Source organism: Neomonachus schauinslandi, chromosome 3, assembly GCF_002201575.2.
Source record: "Neomonachus schauinslandi chromosome 3, ASM220157v2, whole genome shotgun sequence".
Lineage (NCBI taxonomy): Eukaryota > Metazoa > Chordata > Mammalia > Carnivora > Phocidae > Neomonachus > Neomonachus schauinslandi.
The window spans coordinates 73,212,276-73,233,753 of NC_058405.1; the positions used below are offsets into that span (position 1 = coordinate 73,212,276).

At 40.1% G+C, this 21,478-nt stretch overlaps 1 protein-coding gene across 2 annotated transcripts in view; it reads right to left on the reverse strand.

Moving 5' to 3' along the window:
• Nucleotides 1–15,163: 15,163 nt before the first annotated feature.
• Nucleotides 15,164–21,478, reverse strand: part of LOC110570270 (protein POLR1D-like) — a 44,003-nt gene continuing 37,688 nt past the window's right edge. For both annotated transcript variants that reach the window (XM_021678253.2, XM_044913212.1), the window contains exon 3: nt 15,164–16,921. In XM_021678253.2, the coding sequence (XP_021533928.1) occupies nt 16,654–16,921 (268 nt within the window). In that variant the 3' untranslated portion in view covers nt 15,164–16,653. The remainder of the gene's footprint in view (nt 16,922–21,478) is intronic.

Here is a 21,478-nt window from a genome sequence, read left to right on the forward strand (position 1 = left end):
GCTATGGTGAGTGCTGTGAATTGTGTAAGAATCACAGACCTGTACCTCTGAAACAAATAATACATTATATGTTAAAAAAAAAAAAGAAGAAGATAGTAGGAAGGGAAAAATGAAGGGGGGGAATCAGAGGGGGAGACGAACCATGAGAGACTATGGACTCTGAGAAACAAACTGAGGGTTCTAGAGGGGAGGGGGGTGGGGGGATGGGTTAGCCTGGTGATGGGTATTAAAGAGGGCACGTATTGAATGGAGCACTGGGTGTTATATGCAAACAATGAATCATGGAACACTACACCAAAAACTAATGATGTAATGTATGGTGATTAACATAACATAATAAAATTTAAAAAACAAGAAATAATAATAAAACATAAGAAAAATAAAAAGATATAAATAAAAAAAGAAAGTATACTTTACTTAGTATACACCTTGGAAATAAAATGGCTACTACTTAGAAATAAAATTAATGAACTGTTGTTGTACACCACAACATGGATGAATCTCAAAATAATTATGCTGAGTGAAAAAATCCAGACCAGAAAAAAGAACAGATTATATGACCTCATTCATATGAAATTCTAGAAATGCAATTTATAGTTATAGTTATGAAAAGTTAATCTATAGTTCTAGAAAGGATATGAGTGGTTGTCTGTGGATAGAGAGTATGGGGAAGGGTAGAATGATGGATTAAAAGGGACATGAGGATACTTTGGTTGTAATGGATGTGCTCATTATCTTGATTGTGGAGTGAGTTTCACAGGTATAAACATATGACGAATAATATCAAATTCTACCTTAAAATATATGTAATTTACCAATCATATCTCAATAAAGCTTTAAAAATCAATGGGAAGGGGTGCCTGGGTTGCTCAGTTGGTTAAGCAGCTGCCTTCAGCTCAGGTTATGAGCCTAGTGTCCTGGGATCAAGTCCCGCATCGGAGCCTGCTTCTCCCTCTGCCCCTCCCTCCTGCTCATGTTCTTTCTCACTCTCTCACTCATGCTCTCTCTCAAATAAATAAATAAAATCTTTCGAAAAAAAAATCAATGGAAAAAGACTGCCAACCCAAAATTATGTATCTATTGAAAATATTCCTTAAGAATAAAGTTGAAGTAAAGATATTTTCAGATATAGGAGAACTAAGCAAATTCATTAGACCAGATCTACACTATAAGAAATGCCAAAAGAATTAATTCAGTCTCAGAGAAAATGATACCAAAGGATAATTCTGGGAAGGAGATACAAGATACATGAAGCAAAAATGTACAGAATTAAAGGAAGACATAGACAATTTAAAAAATCATAGTAGAGGATTTAAATACTATTCTATGAGAAATTGATAGACCAATTAGGCAAAAAGTCAGTAAAGGCACAATTTGATCAATACTATTACTACGTTTTAACTAATAATGTGTCTCTACTACATATTTATAGAGTATTATATCCTCCAAAAGTCTGCATGATACATTTACCAAGATAACCATAGACTGGCTTTTCTAAAAGTCTCAATACACTTACCTGAAGTACTAAAAAGGACTTGTTATAATACTTCTCTGCCACATATAGATCTGAAAACACCAGTTCTGGGCACAGAGTTAACAAAACCATTGCAATTTTCTCCAGCTATAGCAACTGAGTTCTCTGCAAACCATCTAACAAGACTACTACAGCAGAATGGTCTATGTCATTCCTGATAAGTATGTACTATGTTTTTATTGAATGCTTATTGAAATGTGTTATTTATCAATGATTAACAATGATTAACACTTGACTCTTTAAAATCCTAAACAATGAGGGGTGCCTATGTGGCTCAGTTGGTTAAGTGTCCAGCTCTTGATTTTAGTTCAGGTCATGATCTTAGGGTCCTGGGATTGAGCCCCACATCAGGCTCCCAGCTCAGCAGGGAGTCTGCTTGTCTCCCTCTCCCTCTGTCCTTCTCCATGGTCACACTTTCTCTCTCTCTCTAGATTAAATATATAAATCTTAAAAAAAAAATAAAAATAAAAATAAAATACTAGACAATAGACATATATCACAAATATGTCTCTTATGACTAAACAAACTGTCCACAGAATTAGTATACTTTCCCTCTTTTTACTGAAATAATAGAAAATAGTAGAGTATGTTCTATAACCATATTATGATTAATCGGCAATTGATTAAGGCTCAAATATTTGGAAATTAAACAATACTCTCCTAAGTAACCTAGAATCAAAGAAGAAACCAGAAGGAAAATTAGAAATTATTTTGAACTAAATAATAATGAAAATACAATATATGAGTTTCTGTTCTGGCATGTAAAAATTTGGAACTCATTACCCTTACCTTTACAAAAAGAGAAAAAGCTGAACAAACTGAAAATCAGCAATTCTTCTTAGATCCATTAGAGAACTGAGGTCATGGAGCAAACCACGGCCTCAAATTTGGAGAGAAGACAGGTAGATACAGAGAGTCTCAGCTTACCACAGCAAAAGGCCAGGAGCAGAAACCTCTGTTAAGACCAGTAGCAGAGTAGAAAAATTTAATGTGTTTTTGAAAAATTGCTGAAGACTCTATGTGGACACTTATGTGAGATTTAAAACTCAAGGAGCCCAGTCTTAGGGGAGTACTCACATTTTTGAGTGTTTACTATCATGTTCTCACGGTGAAGATTGGAGAAAAATCTCCTTGTGCTTCTGGCAGAAGGAGAGGAAAAGTAGCCCTTCCAAAAAATGCCCAGAGCATTTTGTTCTTCTTAGGAAGACCTTCTTCAAGAAAAACTATTTTACCAGAGCCTAACCCAACTGAAGTTTTGCCAGAGCCTAACCAACCTGGGGAAAGGGAAATACCCAACTCTAGACTCCCTAGCCGTCCGGTGTAACTTTTGAAAACAGAACAAACAAAAAACAAAACAGAACTGAGTAGCATTTGTGACTGTCACAGCCCAGGGGCACAGGATCACTGAAAGACTGAAACTTAATCATACAAGTATAGAAACTTCCTCTCCCTTCTTAGCTTACCACCACATCAATAGGGTTCCTGTATAATAACAAGATTACAACAGAAATAACTACACACCCCAAACCTTATTTAAGGAGTCTCTAGAGAAGACCAAAGATAAAAGAAGAGGAGAAAAAAAAAAAAAAAACCAGAGGAAATTTTACCCCCAGACACCTACAAATACAACAAACATGAAACACAATCTCACTCTTAAACAGATAAACATAAAACCTCACACTAAAAGCCTCAGTTCCTTTTACCCAGTACATTATGTCTGGCTTTCAACAAAAAATTACAGGGCATATTAAAAGATAAAAAGCATGGTTTGGAGAGACAGAGCAAACATCTGAACAAGACTCAGCTATGGCAAACATGTTGGAATTATCAGACTGGAAATTTAAAACAACTATGATGAATATCCTTAGGGTGCCAATGGAAATAGTGAACAGTCTGTAAGAATGGAAGGGTAATATAAGCAGAGAGATGGCAACACTAAGAAAGAATAAAAAGAACACCAAACAAAAATGAAGAATGCCTTTGAAGGGTTCTCATTGGTAGACTGGACACAGCCAAGGAAAGAATCAGTGAGCTTGAAAAAATGTCAGTAGGAACTTTCAAAACTGAAATGCAAAGAGAGGAAAAAAAAAAAAAAAGAATTAAAAACATAAAACAGAATATCGAGGAACTGTGGGACAATTCCAGAAGGTGTCACATATACATAATGGGAATACTAGAAGGAGAATAAAGAAAGGAACAGAAGAAATATTTGAAGCAATAATGATTGAGAATATCCTGAAATTAATAAGAGCACCAAACTGCAGATCCAGGAAACTTTAGAGATACCAAGGAAGATGAACACTAAAAAACCTACACCTAGGCATATCAAATTCAAAGTGTGGAAAATCAAAGACAAAGGGAAAACCTCAAAAGAAACCAGAGAAAAATAAAACCTTAGCTATAGAGGAACAAGGATAAGACTTATATCAGACTTCTCTTCAGAAACCATGCAAGCAAGGATAGAGTAGAGTGAAATATTCAAAGTGTTGAAAGAAAGAAAACCTCCACCGACCTAGAATTCTGTATTCAGTAAAATTCCCCTTCAAAAGTGAAGGATAAAAACCTTCTCAGACAAACAAAACTTGAGGGAATTTGTCATCAATAGACCTGCCTTGCAAGATGTTAAAAGAAGTTCTTCAGAGAGAAGGAAAATGATGTAGGTCAGAAACATAAAAGAAGAATGATAGAGAAGGAATAAATGAGGTAAAATAAAATACTTTATTTTTTTACTCTTAATTGATCTAACATGTAATAGTATGTTCAAAATACTAATAGCAACAATGTATTCCGTGATTATAGCTCATGGATACATGAAATAAATGACAGCAAAACTATAACAGATGAGGGGAAATTGAGAATACTTTTTTATAATATACTTGCATTACCCTTGAAGTGATATAATGTTATTTGAAAGTGGATTTAGATTAGTTGTAAATGTCTTTTGCAAATTCTAGGACAAACACATAAAAAGGTTCAAAAAAAAAAAGGAGGGAGACAAAGATCTTAAGTCACTAATATAAGCTTCCACTTTAGGAAACTAGAAAAAATAGAATCCCACACTTTCAGAGCATTATCACCTGATTGGCACCATATATAAAGCCACAATTCCCACTTATGCCTTAAGAAAGAAAGAAAGAAAAACCCAACCAAACAAAAAACCCCTTGTGTTCACTTTAGCCAAGCACCAGGGACTCTCCCTAGACTTTTAAGATAGGGCAGAGATTAATGTGTTTGTAGGAGAAGTAACCAGTGAAAAGATAGATGCAGAAGCAACTGGCCTTGGGGAACCTGATGTTAATATAAATCCCAAATTTAACATTTCTAAACCTAGCTTTTTGTCAACCCCAAACTCTTTTCTGTTCTAGTCTTCTGAACCTCAGCAAATGGCACCACCATACACCCAACTGCTCATGTCATAATCCTAGAAATCATTCTTGATTCTCCTTTTTCTCTCACCTCATATCTAATACATCAGAAAATTTAGTGCTCCTTCCAAATCACATTCTGTCCATATCCATTGTTATCACAATGTCAAAATCATTATACTTCTAACCTTTGATGATCTCCTAAATGGTTTCTCTGTTTCCCCTCTTTATCCTATTGTCCATTCCTCACTTGGCAGACAGAGTAGACTTTTAATCTGTAAACAACATCATTTCACTCTCCTGTTTAAACCCTTCAGTAGTTTCTGTACTCTAGTAGTGAAGTACAAACTCCTTACCACTCTGACAAGGCTTGGTGTGATCCATTCACTATCTTCCCCTCTCACCTTACCTGCTACTAACTTCCCCTTGCTCACTCCATCCACACTGTCCATCCTTCTGTTCCTCCAGCTCCCAAGTGATTTCCTGCCCCTGGGGTCTTTGCCTTTGCGTTACCTCTGCCTGGAATCTTCTTCCTCCAGATCTTCACATGCTGGCTCCTTCTGAACAATCACATCTTAACAAAAACACCACCTTTTGGGGCTCCTGGGTGGCTCAGTCGGTTAAGCATCTGCCTTTGGCTCAGGTCATGATCCCAAGGTCATGGGATAGAGCCCCACATCATTGGGCTCCCTGCTCAGTGGGGAGCCTGCTTTTCAATCTCTCCCTCTGCTGCCTCCCCCCCACCGCTTGTGCTCTCTCTCTCTCTCAAAAAAAAAAAAAAAATATATATATTTAAAATTTTTTTTATTTTTTTGAGAAGGAGGGACAGGGGGGGGGAAAACAAGGGGGGGGGGGGGGGGGGGTGGGAGAGGGAGAAGGAGGCTCCCCGCCCAGCAGGAATCCCGATGCGGGGCTCAATCCCAGGACCCTGGGATCATGACCTGAGCCAAAGGCAGATGCTTAACGACTGAGCCACCCAGGTGCCCCTAAAATATATATTATTTATTTATTTATTTATTTATTTTTATTTATTTTTTTTAAAGATTTTTTATTTATTTATCTGAGAGAGAGAATGGGAGACAGAGAGCATGAGAGGGGGAGGATCAGAGGGAGAAGCAGACCCCCCGCCGAGCAGGGAGCCCGATGTGGGACTCGATCCCGGGACTCCAGGATCATGACCTGAGCCGAAGGCAGTTGCTTAACCAACTGAGCCACCCAGGCGCCCCAAAATATATATTTTTTAAATGCCACCTTTTGTGGCAGAAATGCCACAAAGGTTTTCCCTGATCCCTCTTTCTAAAAATAACCCTTATACATCCTGATGCTTTATCTTATTACTTGGATTTATTGCATTTTAAAAAACTTACAATTATCTGACATTGTTTTTGCTTATTTTTGTCTACTTATTTACAGACTGTCTCTCTTTGTTAGAATGTACATTTTATGAGGACACAGATTATATCTGTGTCATTTACCACTCTGTCCCCAGCACCTGGAGTAATGACTGACACACAGCAGTTGCTCTTTATGTATTTGTTGAACAAATGAATGAATGTATGTCATGAATTGATGAATAGCCATTATATCTAAAAAATTAATGGAGATGTTGTCTTCAAAGAATATGAATAACTTTCTAGATTGTTTCAAGTTTGACAGTTTGTTCCTTTTTATTTCTGAGTAGAATTCCATGGTATGGATATACAGCCCTATGTTTAACCATTCACTCATTGAAGGACATCTGGGTTGTTTCCTGTTGTTGGCTATTATGAATAAAGCTGCTATAAATATTCTTGTACAGGTTTTTGTGAGAATATAGTCTTTATTTCTGTGGGACAAATGCCCAGAAGTGCAATCACTGGGTTTTATAGTAGTAGTATGTTTAGTGTTTTAAGAAACTGTCAAGTTGGGGCGCCTGGGTGGCTCAATTGGTTAAGTGGCTGACTCTTGATTTTGGCTCAGGTCATGATCTTGAGCCCCGTGTTGGGCTCTGTGCTCAGTGGGGACTCTGCTTGAGAATTCTCTCCCTCTCCCTCTGCCCTTTCTCCCATTCACGTTCTCTCTCTCTCTAAAATAAATAAATCAATCAATCAAAAAAAAAAGAAAGAAAGAAACTGCCAAATTGTTTTCCAAAGTGGGCTTTACTTTCCCACCAGCAGTGTATGGGTTTATCCATCTTCTTCACATCCCTGACAGCATTCGGTGCTATTTTTAATTTTAGCCATTCTGATAGGTGTGCAGTAATATCTCATTGTGGCTTTAATTGGCATTTCCTGAATGGAATGATGTTGAACATTTTTTCATGTGCTTACTAGGCATCTGTCTGTCCTCTTCATTGAAATGTCTGTTCATATCCTTTGCCCATTTTCTAATTTGATTGGGATTTTTCCACTTTTGAGTTTTGAGAGTTCTTTATGTAATACTAATACTAATCCTTTTGGATATGTTGTTTGCAAATATTTTTTCCTAGATTTTAACTTGTCTTTTCAACCTTTTAACATGGTCTTTTGCAGAGTAAAAGTTTTCAATTTTGATGAAGCCTAACATCAATTTTTCATTTAATGGATTGTGCTACAGTATAAGTATTTATATGTTAGGGCTTAAGTCTTAGATTTTTTGTTTTATGTTTGGTCCGTTTTTCATTTCTCTTTGCTTTTTACCACCTCCCTGTGGGTTATTTGAGCATTTTTTAAAATGCCATTTTGGGGGTGCCTGGGTGGTTCAGTCAATTAAGTGTCTGCCTTTGACTCAGGGCATGATCCCAGGGTCTTGGAATCAAGCCCTGCATTGGTCTCCCTGCTCAGTGAAGAGCCTGCTTCCTCCTCTCCCTTTGCCGTTCCCCCTGCTTGTTCTCTCTCTCCCAATCAATCTCTCTCTCTCTCATTCTCTATCAAATAAGCAAAATCTTAAAAAAAATAATAAAACAAAATGTCATTTTGATTTACATACTGTATCTCTTTGCATAACTTTTTTAGAGGTTGCTCTGGGTATTCCATTATATATACATACTTACCAGTCTGCTAATATCATTATTTTACCAGTTCCAGTGAAGTGTCATAACCTCCTTTACATCCCTTCATTTTTCTCCATTTATAATATACCTGTGGTTTTGTTTTTTTTTTCTTTTTCAGATATTGTATTCTCTTTCTTTCCTCTGAGTATACTGGACCCAGTGACATTTGCTTAGTATGAATGTGGAATATAGTGTCTTCGGTTTTCCCCAAAGGAATGATAGTAGAGGGGGAGAATGCACTATGCTATGCACAAATGCTATGGTATAGAGATAGCACCTGTCTATAATATAATTGTTTTAAATATTTACTCTACTTACCTTTAGAACTGCATCAGGCAGTGTTTAAATTTTTTCTTCAGCTATCAAGCATAATTTAGAAAACTCAAGAGGAGAGAGAAAATGTAGTGTATTTACCCATAATTTTTACTCTTTACATTGTTATGTTCAAATATTCCTTTTTTTATAATTTCCTTTCTATTTTGAGAATTTAAGTTATTTTTTTAGGGTAGATCTTCTTTTTTTTTTTTTTTTAAAGATTTTATTTCTTTATTTGGGAGAGAGAGAATGAGAGACAGAGAGCATGAGAGGGAGGAGGGTCAGAGGGAGAAGCAGACTCCCTGTGGAGCAGGGAGCCCGATGTGGGACTCGATCCCGGGACTCCAGGATCATGACCTGAGCCGAAGGCAGTCGCTTAACCGACTGAGCCACCCAGGCGCCCTAGGGTAGATCTTCTAACAACAAATCCTCTTAGTGTTTTTTCTTTCCTCCTCTGAGAATATCTTGATTTCCCCTTCATTCCTGAAGGATATTTTTGCTGGATATAAGATTCTGGGTTGACTGTTATTTTTTCCTCCAGCATCTGCAATATGTGGTGATACTTCTGGCCTCCACAGTTTCTGATGAGAAATCCACTGTCATTAATTGTTTTACCTTTATAGGTAAAGTGTTATTTCTCTATAGCTGCTTCAAGGTTTTTTATTAGCCTTTAGATTTCAGAAGTTTGACTATCATGTGTCTGGCTGTGGATTTTTTTGTTTTCTTATTTTGGATTCATTCAGCTTCTTGAATCTGTAAGTTTTTATCTTTTGCCCAATTGGGGTGTTTTCAACCATTATTTTTTTTTTTTTAAGATTTTATTTATTTATTTGACACAGAGAGAGACAGAGAGAGAGGGAACACAAGCAGGGAAATGGGAGGGGGAGAAGCAGGCTCCCCGCCGAGCAAGGAGCCCAACACAGGGCTTGATCCCAGGTCCCCTGGATCATGACCTGAGCCAAAGGCAGATGCCTAATGACTGAGCCACCCAGGTGCCCTCACCCATTATTTCTTCAAGTACTTTTTCACCCCTATCATCTTTCTCTTCTCTTTGTGAAATTCCATTAATTAATTAATGGAGGCTCTGTTCATTTTCTTTAGGGTTTTCTCTTTGGTGTTCAGATTGGATGATTTGTATTGTTTTAGCTTACAGTTAGCTAACTTTTTCTTCTGTCTCCTCCACTCTGCTGTAGAGTCCATCGTTAAGTTTTTAATTTTTTTGATTTTAATGTATTTTTCCATTTTAATTTTTTTTATTTTAATGTATTTATTTATACCTTCTATTTCTTTGCTGAGATGTTCTATTTTTTCATTTGTTATGAGAGTGTTTAAAATTGTTGAAGCATTTTTATAATGATTGCTTTAAAATCTTTAGGATGGTTCTAATACCTATGTTATCTTGATGTTGGCATCTATTGATTGTCTTTTTCATTCAGTTTGAGATCTTGCTGGTTCTTGGTATAATGAGGAGTTTTGTTTTTTGTGTTTTTTTTTTTGCAAACTAGAAATTTCTGGTATTATGAGACTCTGGAACTTATTTAAAACTCATGTTTTAGCTCAGATTGGTAGTTTCCTGGAGGTAGTGATTTTAAAGCAAGGGACAGATGTACTTGGACAAGGGAAAAGGAGGAAATGCTAGGGATGATAGATATGTTCATTAACTTGACTGTAGTAATGATTTTACAGGTGTTTACATAACTAAAACTTACAAAGTTTTACACTTTAAGTATGTGAAGCTTGTTATATGTCAATTATACCTCCATATAGCTATTTAAAAATGTTATCAGGGGAAAAAAACTAAAATGAAATAGATATCAAACTACTCCCTTTGATATTTCCTGTATGCAAATTTTTCTAACAAAGAATTCTAAGGACTGAGATGCCAAGATTTCTCTTAAATACGACTTTTATTGCTTGTTAGAAAATTTTGCATGACAATCAAGGTAATGAATATATCCATCACCTCTAACATTTCCCTATTCTGTCTTATCCATGTACATCTGTCCCTCACTTTACTATCACCACCCTCAGGAAAGCACTGATCTGCTTTCTGTCATTATAGGTATTTACATTTTCTATAACTTTAGATAAATGGAAGCAAGAATTATGTACTCTTTTTTTTTTTTTTTGGTCTGACTTCTTTGACTTAGCATAATTTTTGAGATTCATTCATCCATGTGATTCATGTTCTTACATGAATCAATATTGACTTATTGTAATTGCTGAATAGTATTCCACTGTGTATTGTGTATGATATTCTATATCATAATTTGACTATTTGCTTACCTTTTGATCCATATTTGGGTTGTTTCTAGTTTTTGACTAATGCAAACAGAGATGCTAGGAACATTCGTGAATAAGTCTTGGTATGGACATATGACTTCATTTCTCTTGGGTAAAATACCTAGGAGTGGAATGATTGGACCATATGGTAAGTGTATGTTTAACTTTTTAAGAACATATCAAACTGTTTTACAGAGTGGTTGTACAATTTCATAATCCCATGATCGGTGGGTGGGAGCTGCAATTGGTCCACATCCTCACTAACATTTGATATGGTCAATATTTTTAATTTTAGATTTTTTTTAATGTATTGATATCTAATGTTTCAGATCTGACCTATTTGTTGGAAAGACTCTTTCTCCACTGAATTTGTTTTTAAATTCTTTTTTTTAAGATTTTATTTATTCATTTGTCAGAGAGAGAGAGAGAGCACAAGCAGGGGGAGTGGCAGGCACAGGGAGAGGGAGAAACAAGCTCGCTGCTCTGCAGGTGTGGGGCTCAATCCCAGGACCCTGGGATCATAACCTGAGCCAAAGGCAGAGGCTTAACTAACTGAGCCACCCAGGCGCCCCAGCAGAATTACTTTAAAAAAAACCCCAAAACCCAGCTATTTTGGAAAAAAGAAAAAATCATTTTAATTTGCATTCTTTTCTTTACTGGTGAATTAGACACTTTTCATATGCTTCTTGGATGTTTGTATTTTCTGGGAACGTATAATCTATTCATAATTTTTTATCATGTTCTTAGTGTGTTTCTAATAGTTTTACATGATCTGGTTATATATTATGTATTGCCTTCTGTGTTTATTTTTGAGATTCACACACATATTTTTGAGATTCACTAAATATATTCACTAGAATAATGCATATTTTTAGGACTCATCAAAATGAAAATTTTGACTTAAAAAAAATTGAAAATGAATGCTTCTGTTTTGTTTTTGTGCTGATGACCTACCACCAATTGCTTCCCAAATATGGAAAACTGGAATACCAGCAGGCAGGGCAAAAAATAATTTTGAGAAGCAGGTATCGTGCTGCACAAATACTCTCTACCTTTAAATTTGGTGGACACGAACGTGGCTTAGAAGATTTTGAGGCCAGGAGTTCGATTGTTCTAATCTGGGCCCAGCATGTGCTTGTCACATCTGCTTATCTCTCTTACAGAATGAGTGAGTGAGTGAGTGAATGGCTCGTTCTTCATGTAGGCTATAGGATTAAAAATCAGTCTTGCAGTTTTTCATTTGTAAATCAGCCCTGAGCTTTGAAAGACTACCCATCAGACAGGGCTGTAACTTGGAGTAAATAGAGGCTTGTAACTGGGCAGTATATACTAGTTCATCCTGAAGGAACTACACCTGAGGAAGTAATGAGAAAAAAAAAGACATTTAGGAAGGATGCCGGACAACCACTGAAGATGTGCTATACATCTACCTGGTGGAGCCAAATGTCTGTCAGGTATTTCATAAGGATGTTATATTTGGAGTTCATGTTGCACATAGGGAATTTTCGTAAGTCATGAAAAGCAAAAGCAAAAGTTATAGGGCTAGATAGAGGGGAGAATAGCTCAACTATTAATGATGCTCCCAAATCTGTTTATTATTGGCCTTTTCATGATAATGCCCAGGGCCTTCTGCTGAGATTTATAGCATGGTAACCCAGATCAAAATTCTTTGTTTATAAAATTCCTCTGAATTCTGCTTATTATGTTGTGTTGGCAGTTTAATGTAGATTAACTAATTTGCTTCCTTTTCTGTGTCCGCGTGGGTGTGAGTGCATGCTTCTTAGCAGTCTTTTAAAAAAACTTGGGGGCGCCTGGGTGGCTCAGTTGGTTAAGCGACTGCCTTCGGCTCAGGTCATGATCCTGGAGTCCCGGGATCGAGTCCCACATCGGGCTCCCTGCTCGGCAGGGAGTCTGCTTCTCCCTCTGACCCTCCCGACCTTCCCCCCTCTCATGTGCTCTCTCTCTCTCAAATAAATAAATAAAAAATCTTTAAAAAAAAAAAAAAAAAACTTGGGAACGTGGGCAAACTAGCCTTCTCATTATTGAGCCTCAGACAAGGGCAGGGCTTATTCCAATACCTTTTGACACGCCTTTCCAAGGTGGTTGAGGTGGGGGCAGCACACACTCCGTGGGTCATAGGATGTTATTATTTAAGGTACCAAAGAGGCCTTGACACTAAGATTTCTTAACTCCAAAATCTTGCAATTCTTGCGGATGGAAAAAAGGAGAGGCTAAATATGAAATAGCTTAAAATCTTTCCTTCATGTGGGGTTTAATTTCCCTCAGGTATTCCATCAGCCGCCACTTAACCATTTAACCAGAGAATTTTAAGAGTTTTCCTCTTGGATTTCGATGGCTGTTGAAGCTGGCCTGCGTGGAAACTCTGGCCCAGCTGGCATTCCTTGGGTGGCCCTTGCCCAGTCTGGTCACCAGGAGTACACTGTAACCAATAAAATGCATTAGCTAGGGGCGCCTGGGTGGCTTAGTTGTTAAGCATCTGCCTTCAGCTCAGGTCATGGTCCCAGGGTCCTGGGATCGAGCCCCATCAGGCTCCCTGCTGAACAGGGAGCCTGCTTCTCCCTCTCCCACTCCCCCTGCTTGTGTTCCCTCTCTCGCTGTCTCTCTCTGTCAAATAAATGAATAAAATCTTAAATAAAATAAAATGCATTAGTTACATAAATTTTTATGCTCTGAAGTAGGGAATCCTTGGCCCATTCTACACCAAGACATCCTAGTCCTGTGTTTTGAGGGAGCTGAGTTCGGATTCGGATTGGCAGAAAGTTCTGGAAAGAATATAGGTTTGTAGATTCAGACAGTGGTGGCTTCAGACACCATTCCTGCCACCTCCCAGCTCTGAGACCTTGGGCAAACTGTCCTGTTTCCTTATTTATAAAATGGGCATAATAGCACCTTCTTCATAGGGTTGAGGTGACTGTGTGGACACAGGTGAAGGCCTTTCTTTTTTTTTTTTTTTTTTTTAAAAGACAATCGTTTTTTTTTTTTTAAATTTATTTATTCATTTGAGAGAGCGAGAATGAGAGAGAGTACATGAGAGGGGGGAAGGGTCAGAGGGAGAAGCAGGCTCCTCGCTGAGCAGGGAGCCCGATGCGGGACTCGATCCTGGGACTCCAGGATCATGACCTGAGCCGAAGGCAGTTGCTTAACCAACTGAGCCACCCAGGCGCCCATTGTGAAGGCCTTTCTTAAATGTTCTCACTACTCACACAAAAAGCTAACTGTGTGGTAATGTGTTAGTTTACCTAATTGTAATCATTTCACAATATATACTTACATCAAATCACCACATTTTATATCTTAAACTGATGCAGAGTTATATGTTAACTATATCTCAAAAAGCTGGGGAAAAAAGGCCTAACATGTTTGGCCCACAGGTGATACCCAATAAGCATTATTGTCCACACAGTTTCAGTATAGCCGACCTACGCCTCCTGGTGAGAATACTTACAAGGTTAGCACTCCTTAAGGGAGTGTGAGGCTTCACTTCATCAGGAATTCACCGCATGTCATGTTTATTAAACAAGCTCTGATTATGGGCCAGATACTCTTTATGATCCAAAGACAATGGCATGTCCTCTAGGAGTGACAGGAATTATATAAATATAAAAATATAAGTGCCATGCTAAGTCACATGGATAATCCATGAAGGAATGACAAATTCTACCAGTAGATTTGAGGCGGATCTGTACCACCTCAACCCACCTGGGAAAAAAAAAAGCACAGGCAAATTCAAAGTTCCACAGCCACCTTCCAGAATCAGACCTGAGGAAGTGTTCTTCAGTACTCAGCCTGCTCTAAGTAAAACCATCCGCTCTGGCTCCCTCCCCATGACGCGTGGGCCATTCGGAAGGACTAACACTAACAGGTCACCAGCCACAGCGGAGACCATTGATTTTGGTTTACATTTCTCAGAGACCATAGTTTCTGAAACCCAGTAAAGCAGAAAATGAATTCTGCTAAGTCCCACTTGTGTTCAAGTCTTGTAGCTTTCTAAAGGAAGCATGAAACGCAGTTCCTAAAACTGAGGGCTAAGCACTCGGTACTTCCCTCTCTACTTACTGCTAAATTAGGGACTCAGTCCAAACAGCTTGGTTCCCAGGTGGGGAAGACGCAGTCCAGAGAAGCCACCAGCTAGGGCCCCACAGCCAGCCAACAGCAGAGGTCGGCTGCATTCACCTCCTCGACCTCCTCTGCTGGGCTGTGTGAGCTCCGCAGACCCTCATACAGGAGGGCAGACAGTACTGAGGCCGAGGAAGCTCTCGGGGGGGCTTGCACGGTAGGTGCAGACGCAGGACGTGGCTGGTGCAGGTGAGATCTCAGGACCAAGACCTTCGCCAACATCCACTGCCAAGATGGGGAATAAGAACGGATAATTTGCTCTTGACGTTTATGTACAGGAAACCATGGCTGCTCTTGAGCAAAGTTTTAAAAGATTCTGATAGTTTTCAGAAGCAGAACAATTCCTTTTAAAGGGAAAGTGATCCTGCAGAACACTCATACTTGAACACAAATAAGGTTCAGTACGAGGAGGCTACAGGGGCTTCTGTTAAGTATTAGAATGTACTCATTATAATCATTTTCTTTTAAAGAATAATGAACTTGGCAGTTTGCTCTAAACACGGAGAACAGACAATTGATACAATCCAACTTTATTTTACTTAATTATAACAAGAATTTTCAAAAACTCATGACTACGCTATCTCTAGTATTTTAATACAAAACATTCCAAATTTAGCACAAACAGCGTAAGCTAATGCATAAATGGATTTGGATAAAGTCCTATGAACCAAACTATTCCTTTTGTATGTTTGAAAGCAAAGTGTGTTGCTGTGTTGTTACAAAGTCACAGGATGAGGCCCTGGGGTCTCTGGGGGCGGGGGAGGCCGGTGGGTCAAGTGACAAAGCCTGGGGTTTGTCACTCCTGAGCTTTTAGCTCAGAGCAGACTGAGGGTGTGGCCAGCGGCTTGATGGGCAAAGCCAGGACTTGGTCTATTCTAGTTTATAAACACCCCGAAGCTAACTTTTCGGATGTGCTCCTTTCTAACATTTAGAAAGGGCTTTTCTTGGCTGCCAGGAAGCAGGGAGCAGGCTGTGGTGAGTGATTATCTGGGAGCAGCCAGGCATAAGCTTAGACGCTTTGGAAAATTGGGAGGGGTGGGGACAGAAAGACAGATTCTTCTTCCTTTTGTGGACCGGGGAAGAGGGTACTTGGTGACATTTTCCTGAGTACGAAAGGAAGAATACAGGTTTGAAAGGTTTGTAATTATACGTTAAAACAGACACACATCCATATTGAAAAAAACAGAAAAAGGCGTTGTAAACACACTTTTATTTAAAATTAAGATTTCTGAAACAACTATACTGAGTGGTATTATAGTCTGTAGCTAAATAAGACATAGCACTAAAATACTTACATTAATTTTAACTTTAAGGGTTCTTTTTAAAGCACCACTTAAAACTTACATATTCCCCCAAAAATTAAATATAGAAAAGTTGTTCTATCTTAGGAGTGAGTTTGAGAATGCACAAGGAAACCACAGGGCCAATTTTTTAACCTCTGGTTACTGATATGGAACACTAAATTCAAAGCCATTTTGAGAATTTCCTACATTGCTTACTTACAGGAAAACAAAACAGAGAGTTTCATGGTAAATTTCTAGCCCCTGAAGGGCTACCTCTTTTCCTGACTGTGGTTACTGGTCAGATGACTTCTGAATTTTAAATTCATCATCCAAAAAGATAACGTATAGGATTTACAAGGGTTTTATTTTTTGGAGAAAATTGGAGAGACGACCACAATTGTAATACATCAAAAAAAAAAAAAAATCGGAACTAGTAGTAACAATCTCTGAAAACTTGAAGTCTTAGGTTTATTTTGAAACCAACTTCCAAACAAGAGAGAATGAAAACAGGACACGTGTATAGGAGGCCGCCCGGCTGAAGGAGCTGAAACGTGCTCCAACACCTTCAGAGCAAGTCCCCGTGGACTCATTTCCTTGTCACAATAGCAAAGGACCGACCATGAAAGTCACTCCTCGGTGCTCGCTCTGCAGCTCAAGGCCTGTCCTCACAGGCTCGTCTGCACACCCCTAGCCCAGAGGAAGCAGCGCTGGTGGCTGGGGCCCGCCTCATCGCCTGTTGGAGCGCGTCTCGTCCTTCTGCTGCTTGCTGCCCTTCTTGCACGGAGAGCGGCTGCCGGGGCCCCGGGCCTGGAAGCGGTGTTTGTAGGGGTGGGCTCTGTGCTTCTTCCTGTTCTCTTCTTTCTGGCTCTGGCTTTTCGCGGCTTCCTTGCTGCCCTCTTTTTGCTCAGGGTCTTGCTCTTTATGGGAGGGCAGCGTGTTCTTAATTGTGTTAATGAGGAATCTTTTATTTGTCCCAGCGAGAGGACACTTCATCCTGGGGAGGGAAAAAAGAGAACATTCTCAAACCGAATAGCTTGCTCCAGAGCTGCACCCACCGGTCACGGGTCCATGCCAAAGAATTCTGTGTCCACAGAATCAAGTTTCTGAATGTGTTCGGCTTTCCTTGCATGCCACCTAGTGTAAACTCTGAGTACAAGGGGGAAAAGGCAAGACGCCTGAAATTCCGGGCATGACCGAGCTGGACCTTATCTGAATACTTCACCCCTTTCTTCCTTCTTGGCACTAACTTTCCTATAGCTTTGTATGCGCAGGTATTGGCCACAACGTGAAAGAACGGAATCACTTCCATTTTCCCGTTGAATAATAAATGCCCAGATTTGACTATAATCTGCGTTTTGAGCTAAATTGATCGTGGCTTGTTTTTAATTACCAAAGAGTAAAGTTTAGTCCCTCTCCGAGGAACAAAAGAAGTATCTCTTGCCATATCTTGGATGCTGGGACTAAATGCTCTCCTCCAGAAATAAAAATTATCCAAAGAATCCATAAAAATGCCATAATCACATTTTACCTTTAAAAGAATCTCTGACACGTTCCATGTCAGGCCTCTAGTGTGTGTTCTGTTGGGGAGCACTTCATGTAGGCCCACCCTCTGGGTCAGTTTCTGTATGGGGTATATTTAAGCAGCTGGTGATTCAAGTTCACCCAAGAGACAGGATGTAACTAAAGTATTATTTTACATGCTTAGGTATATCCTACAGTAGTTTTCTTTTTCAACTGCATAAAGCTTTCATTTGGGGGAAGAAAACCCCACACAGATGAGAACCTGCGTATTTCTCTCGGCCTTCAGCTGTCTGTCACATGAGGGGGGTGAGGGGATGAGGAGGATGCTGATCCCCAAAATCCTGTTACTCAGAGCGGCCGGCATTAAGCAAAAATGAATGTAGGATTCTATAATCTCCATCTTTGCGTCAAACTTTGATAAAAAAGAGAATCCCACGCAATACTTCAAAATCAATCCACCAGCCCCCACCACAGTGATTTTATAGTCTAGTACCCTATCGGTGAAATATGAGCAGACATCAGCCTCGTGCCACTTACGCGGAGGTCAGACCAGCTCAGGCAACCAAAAATGGCATCGAATCTGGGAGTAAAATATGGAGAAAGATAAAAGAAAATGTCTCCGGTAGCAAATAAGCAGTTCTTGTGTCTACACGGACAGAGAAAATATCTGAGAAGAATCAAAGGTGCTGTAGGCACTCGATGGGCAGTGCGTGCGTCATGCTCAGGCTAGGAGAAGCGACGAGGGAAAATACTAGAACAAGGAGAAAAGGAAACGCAGAGAGAAAGGGCAGTGGAGTGCAGTAGGACCAGCGGGAACACTTAGAGGTGGAGTTTTTGTTTTGTTTTTCTTATAGCGCCGGAGTTTAGAAGCCACAGTGCATGAGATGAGGAGCAAAGAAGAAAGGCAGTGACAAAGATGTGACGTCCTGGGGGCACAACACCACGTAGCTCCCTGGAGCCCCAGGGGGCTTCATGGAGCTTCCAGAGAAGCACACGGACCAGCGTGATGTGCTCAGTAGTCCTAAGGCAGAGCCACCCGGGCGTCGGGTCGCGGTGTGCAATCTGGGCAGCATCGATGACAGGCCGCCCTGCTCTGCCGTCATTGGTGTCGACACACCGATGCCACCAAATACAGCTGGTCGGCAGGACAAAAGGGCCCCTCAGCGCGGAATGTAAAGAGCCGAGCGTGCCCCTCTTTGCCAACTGTGGCCCTGTGCTTAGCGCAGGGGCAGAATCGTCTGTACGAGTAAACGGACCACGTGTGTCTCTTGGCTCTGGGAGGCCACGGGCAGCCAGCTCCAGAAGCATCCTGGGGTCTTTTCCTGGGAGTGGGCCAGCTCAGTGCTGGCAAAACAGGTCAGTTCTTCTCTGGATTAGACAAATGAGGAAAGGCGAGTATTGCCTGATGGGACAATCATCAAAACAAACCCTTTGGTAACTCCTGGTGAATTCCGCTCTATTTTGCTATGTTCCACGGAAGATCATCTTTACCACCATATATGCTCGTCCGAGGAGAACAAAGCTCTTCTGTTAGAGACCCAGCGGAGTTCCTGCTGAGAGAGTGGGGGTCGCGCCGGAGGGGACGGCTGCGAGCTTCCAGCAGCTAGTGTGGCCCACTGACTCAACACAGCCCCCAAAAGAGCTGTTCCGAGAATGAGAGGACTTTGGTCTAGAATCAAGCCACAAGAAAAGTGGCCTTTACATCTCTTTTTTAACATTAGAGATGGGATTTTTAATGTTAGTCGTGCCTAAGAGTCTATTCCAGGTGCAGAGTCAAGGGCAGCTGGGACAGAATTTGGTTTACATGGTGGGGGTGGGGGGTGCTGAGAGTGACGTCTCCCGAACATGCCAGGACATGCTTTAGAAATGAGAGTAAGTGCTTATTTATACTCGTAATAAGTAAGGCAGGGCAATGAGATAGAGGGGCAGTTGCAAGCAGATGTGGAGGTACGTGTAGTAAATGATTCCATATATGGAAATTATAAAATCTGCAGTGAAAATATCACAGTATAAGGAGTCTAACAGCGCTGCTGACATTTGAGGAAATCCGCTGGGAGAGAACCGCTCTAGCCTTCAGTGTGGGAACTCATTTTGCTGAACCTCGAAGCCGGTTGTTTCATTTCTACAGACTCATACAACATGGTACCAGCTGAGAACACATGCTCTGAAATCACACGATCTATCAGATTGAACCTTGGGCATGTTCTATAGTCTCCCCATTGCTTCTTATCTGTTAAATGTGGGATAATAACAGTGACTATCTTAACGGAATGCTTGCAGATCAAATGAGTGAGTGCTTAGAATAATACTAATATATAACAAGCATTTGGTACATGTTAGCTCTGGGTTCTATCCTAGCTCTACGAATTAGCTGTGTGACCACAGGCAAGTTACTTAACTCCCCTGTGCATCAGTTTTCCCCATTTTTAAACAGGAGTAATAGACGTATTGACCTACTGGGAGGATTTATTGAGATAACGCATAAAGCACTTAGCACAGTACCTGGTGCATGGTAAATCTTCAATAAATGTTACCGATGGGTCTATAATTTCTCATCCACGATTCCAAAATGCTAAAACCTTTGAAAATCAGGTTTTTTATATGATGTTGAAACAAACTCGTCTGACAGCAAAACCTGGCCTAACCTGACACTGGGCTATTTATGTCTAGTCTCTATCCCATTTAGTATACGCGTATGTGTGGGGGCAGAAATGATGATGTGTTGAACAAGTAGCCCTGGGGGCGTTCGTAGTGCACACTGGATGTGCTCACGTACCTTTCTAAAATGTGAAAATATCTCAACTTAGAAACAGAGGGATTCAAGGGTTTTAAACAAGGGATTGTGGACCTGTATTATTATTATTATTCACTCTCTCTTCATGAAAAAGAATATATATAGCACATTAGTTAACATAGCAGGGATTTCTCCTTGATAGCAACTCAAGACAACATCCTAAAGTCTCAAATCACCTGGGATAAGAAGCTAATCAAGAACAGAGCAGGCTATCTGGTGTTTCTCAATGAAAAAAAAATTAAAAACAAATAAAACCTGAGCCATCAAGAAAAAGTTAATGGGATTTTATAGAAATTTTCATAAAAATGGTTAAAATTAAAAAGTTTTGGTATTTCAGGGCACCTGGGTGGCTCCGTTGATTAAGCTTCCGATTCTTGGTTTTGGCTCAGTTCCTGGTCTCAAGGCTGGTGGGATGGAGCCCAGCGGCAGGCTGGTGCTCGGTGGGAGTCGGATATTCTCTCCCTTTGTTTCTTCTCCTGCTCATGCACATGTGCACTCTCTCTCTCTCGCAAATAAAAAATCTTAAAAAAAAGTTTTGGTGGAGCACCTGGGTGGCTCAGTCAGTTGGGTGTCTGCCTTCGGCTCAGGTCATGATCTCAGGGTCCTGGGATCGAGCCCCACGTCGGGCTCCCTGCTCAGCGGGGAGCCTGCTTCTCCCTCTCCCTCTGCCTGCCGCTTCCCCTACCTGTGCTCTCTCTCTGTCAAATAAATAAAATTGTTTAAAAGAAAAAAGTTTGGTACTTCAAATGTTTAGACTTCTATACCTGGAAGTTTTACTTGAGGTTATAATTTGCATTTCCTAATAGTGTGTAAGCTCTGTAGATGCTCTTCAGATGTAACACTGTAGGCTGAGGTATGTAGATGATTTCCGAAGTCTGTCCCAGTTTTAAACTTCTCTGCTCGTGTTCTGCATGTTAAGCCTTTAGAAAATTACTCTCCTCTCATTCATCCCATTAGAAAATTCATTTCTGGGGCACCTGGGTGGATCAGTTGGTTGAGCACCTGACTCTTGATTTCGGCTGGGATCATGGTCTCAGGGTTGTAAGATCGAGCCCCACACTGGGCTCTGCGCTTGGCGAGGAGTCTGCTTGGGATTCTCTCTCCCTCTTCCTTTACCCCTCCCCAACAATCAATCAATCAATCAATCAATCAATCAAATCTTAAAAAAAAAAGAAAATTCATTTCATTGATCTCTGTCTTGTTTCTCAGCTCTTCCTTGGTGCCATTTCCCCCCAT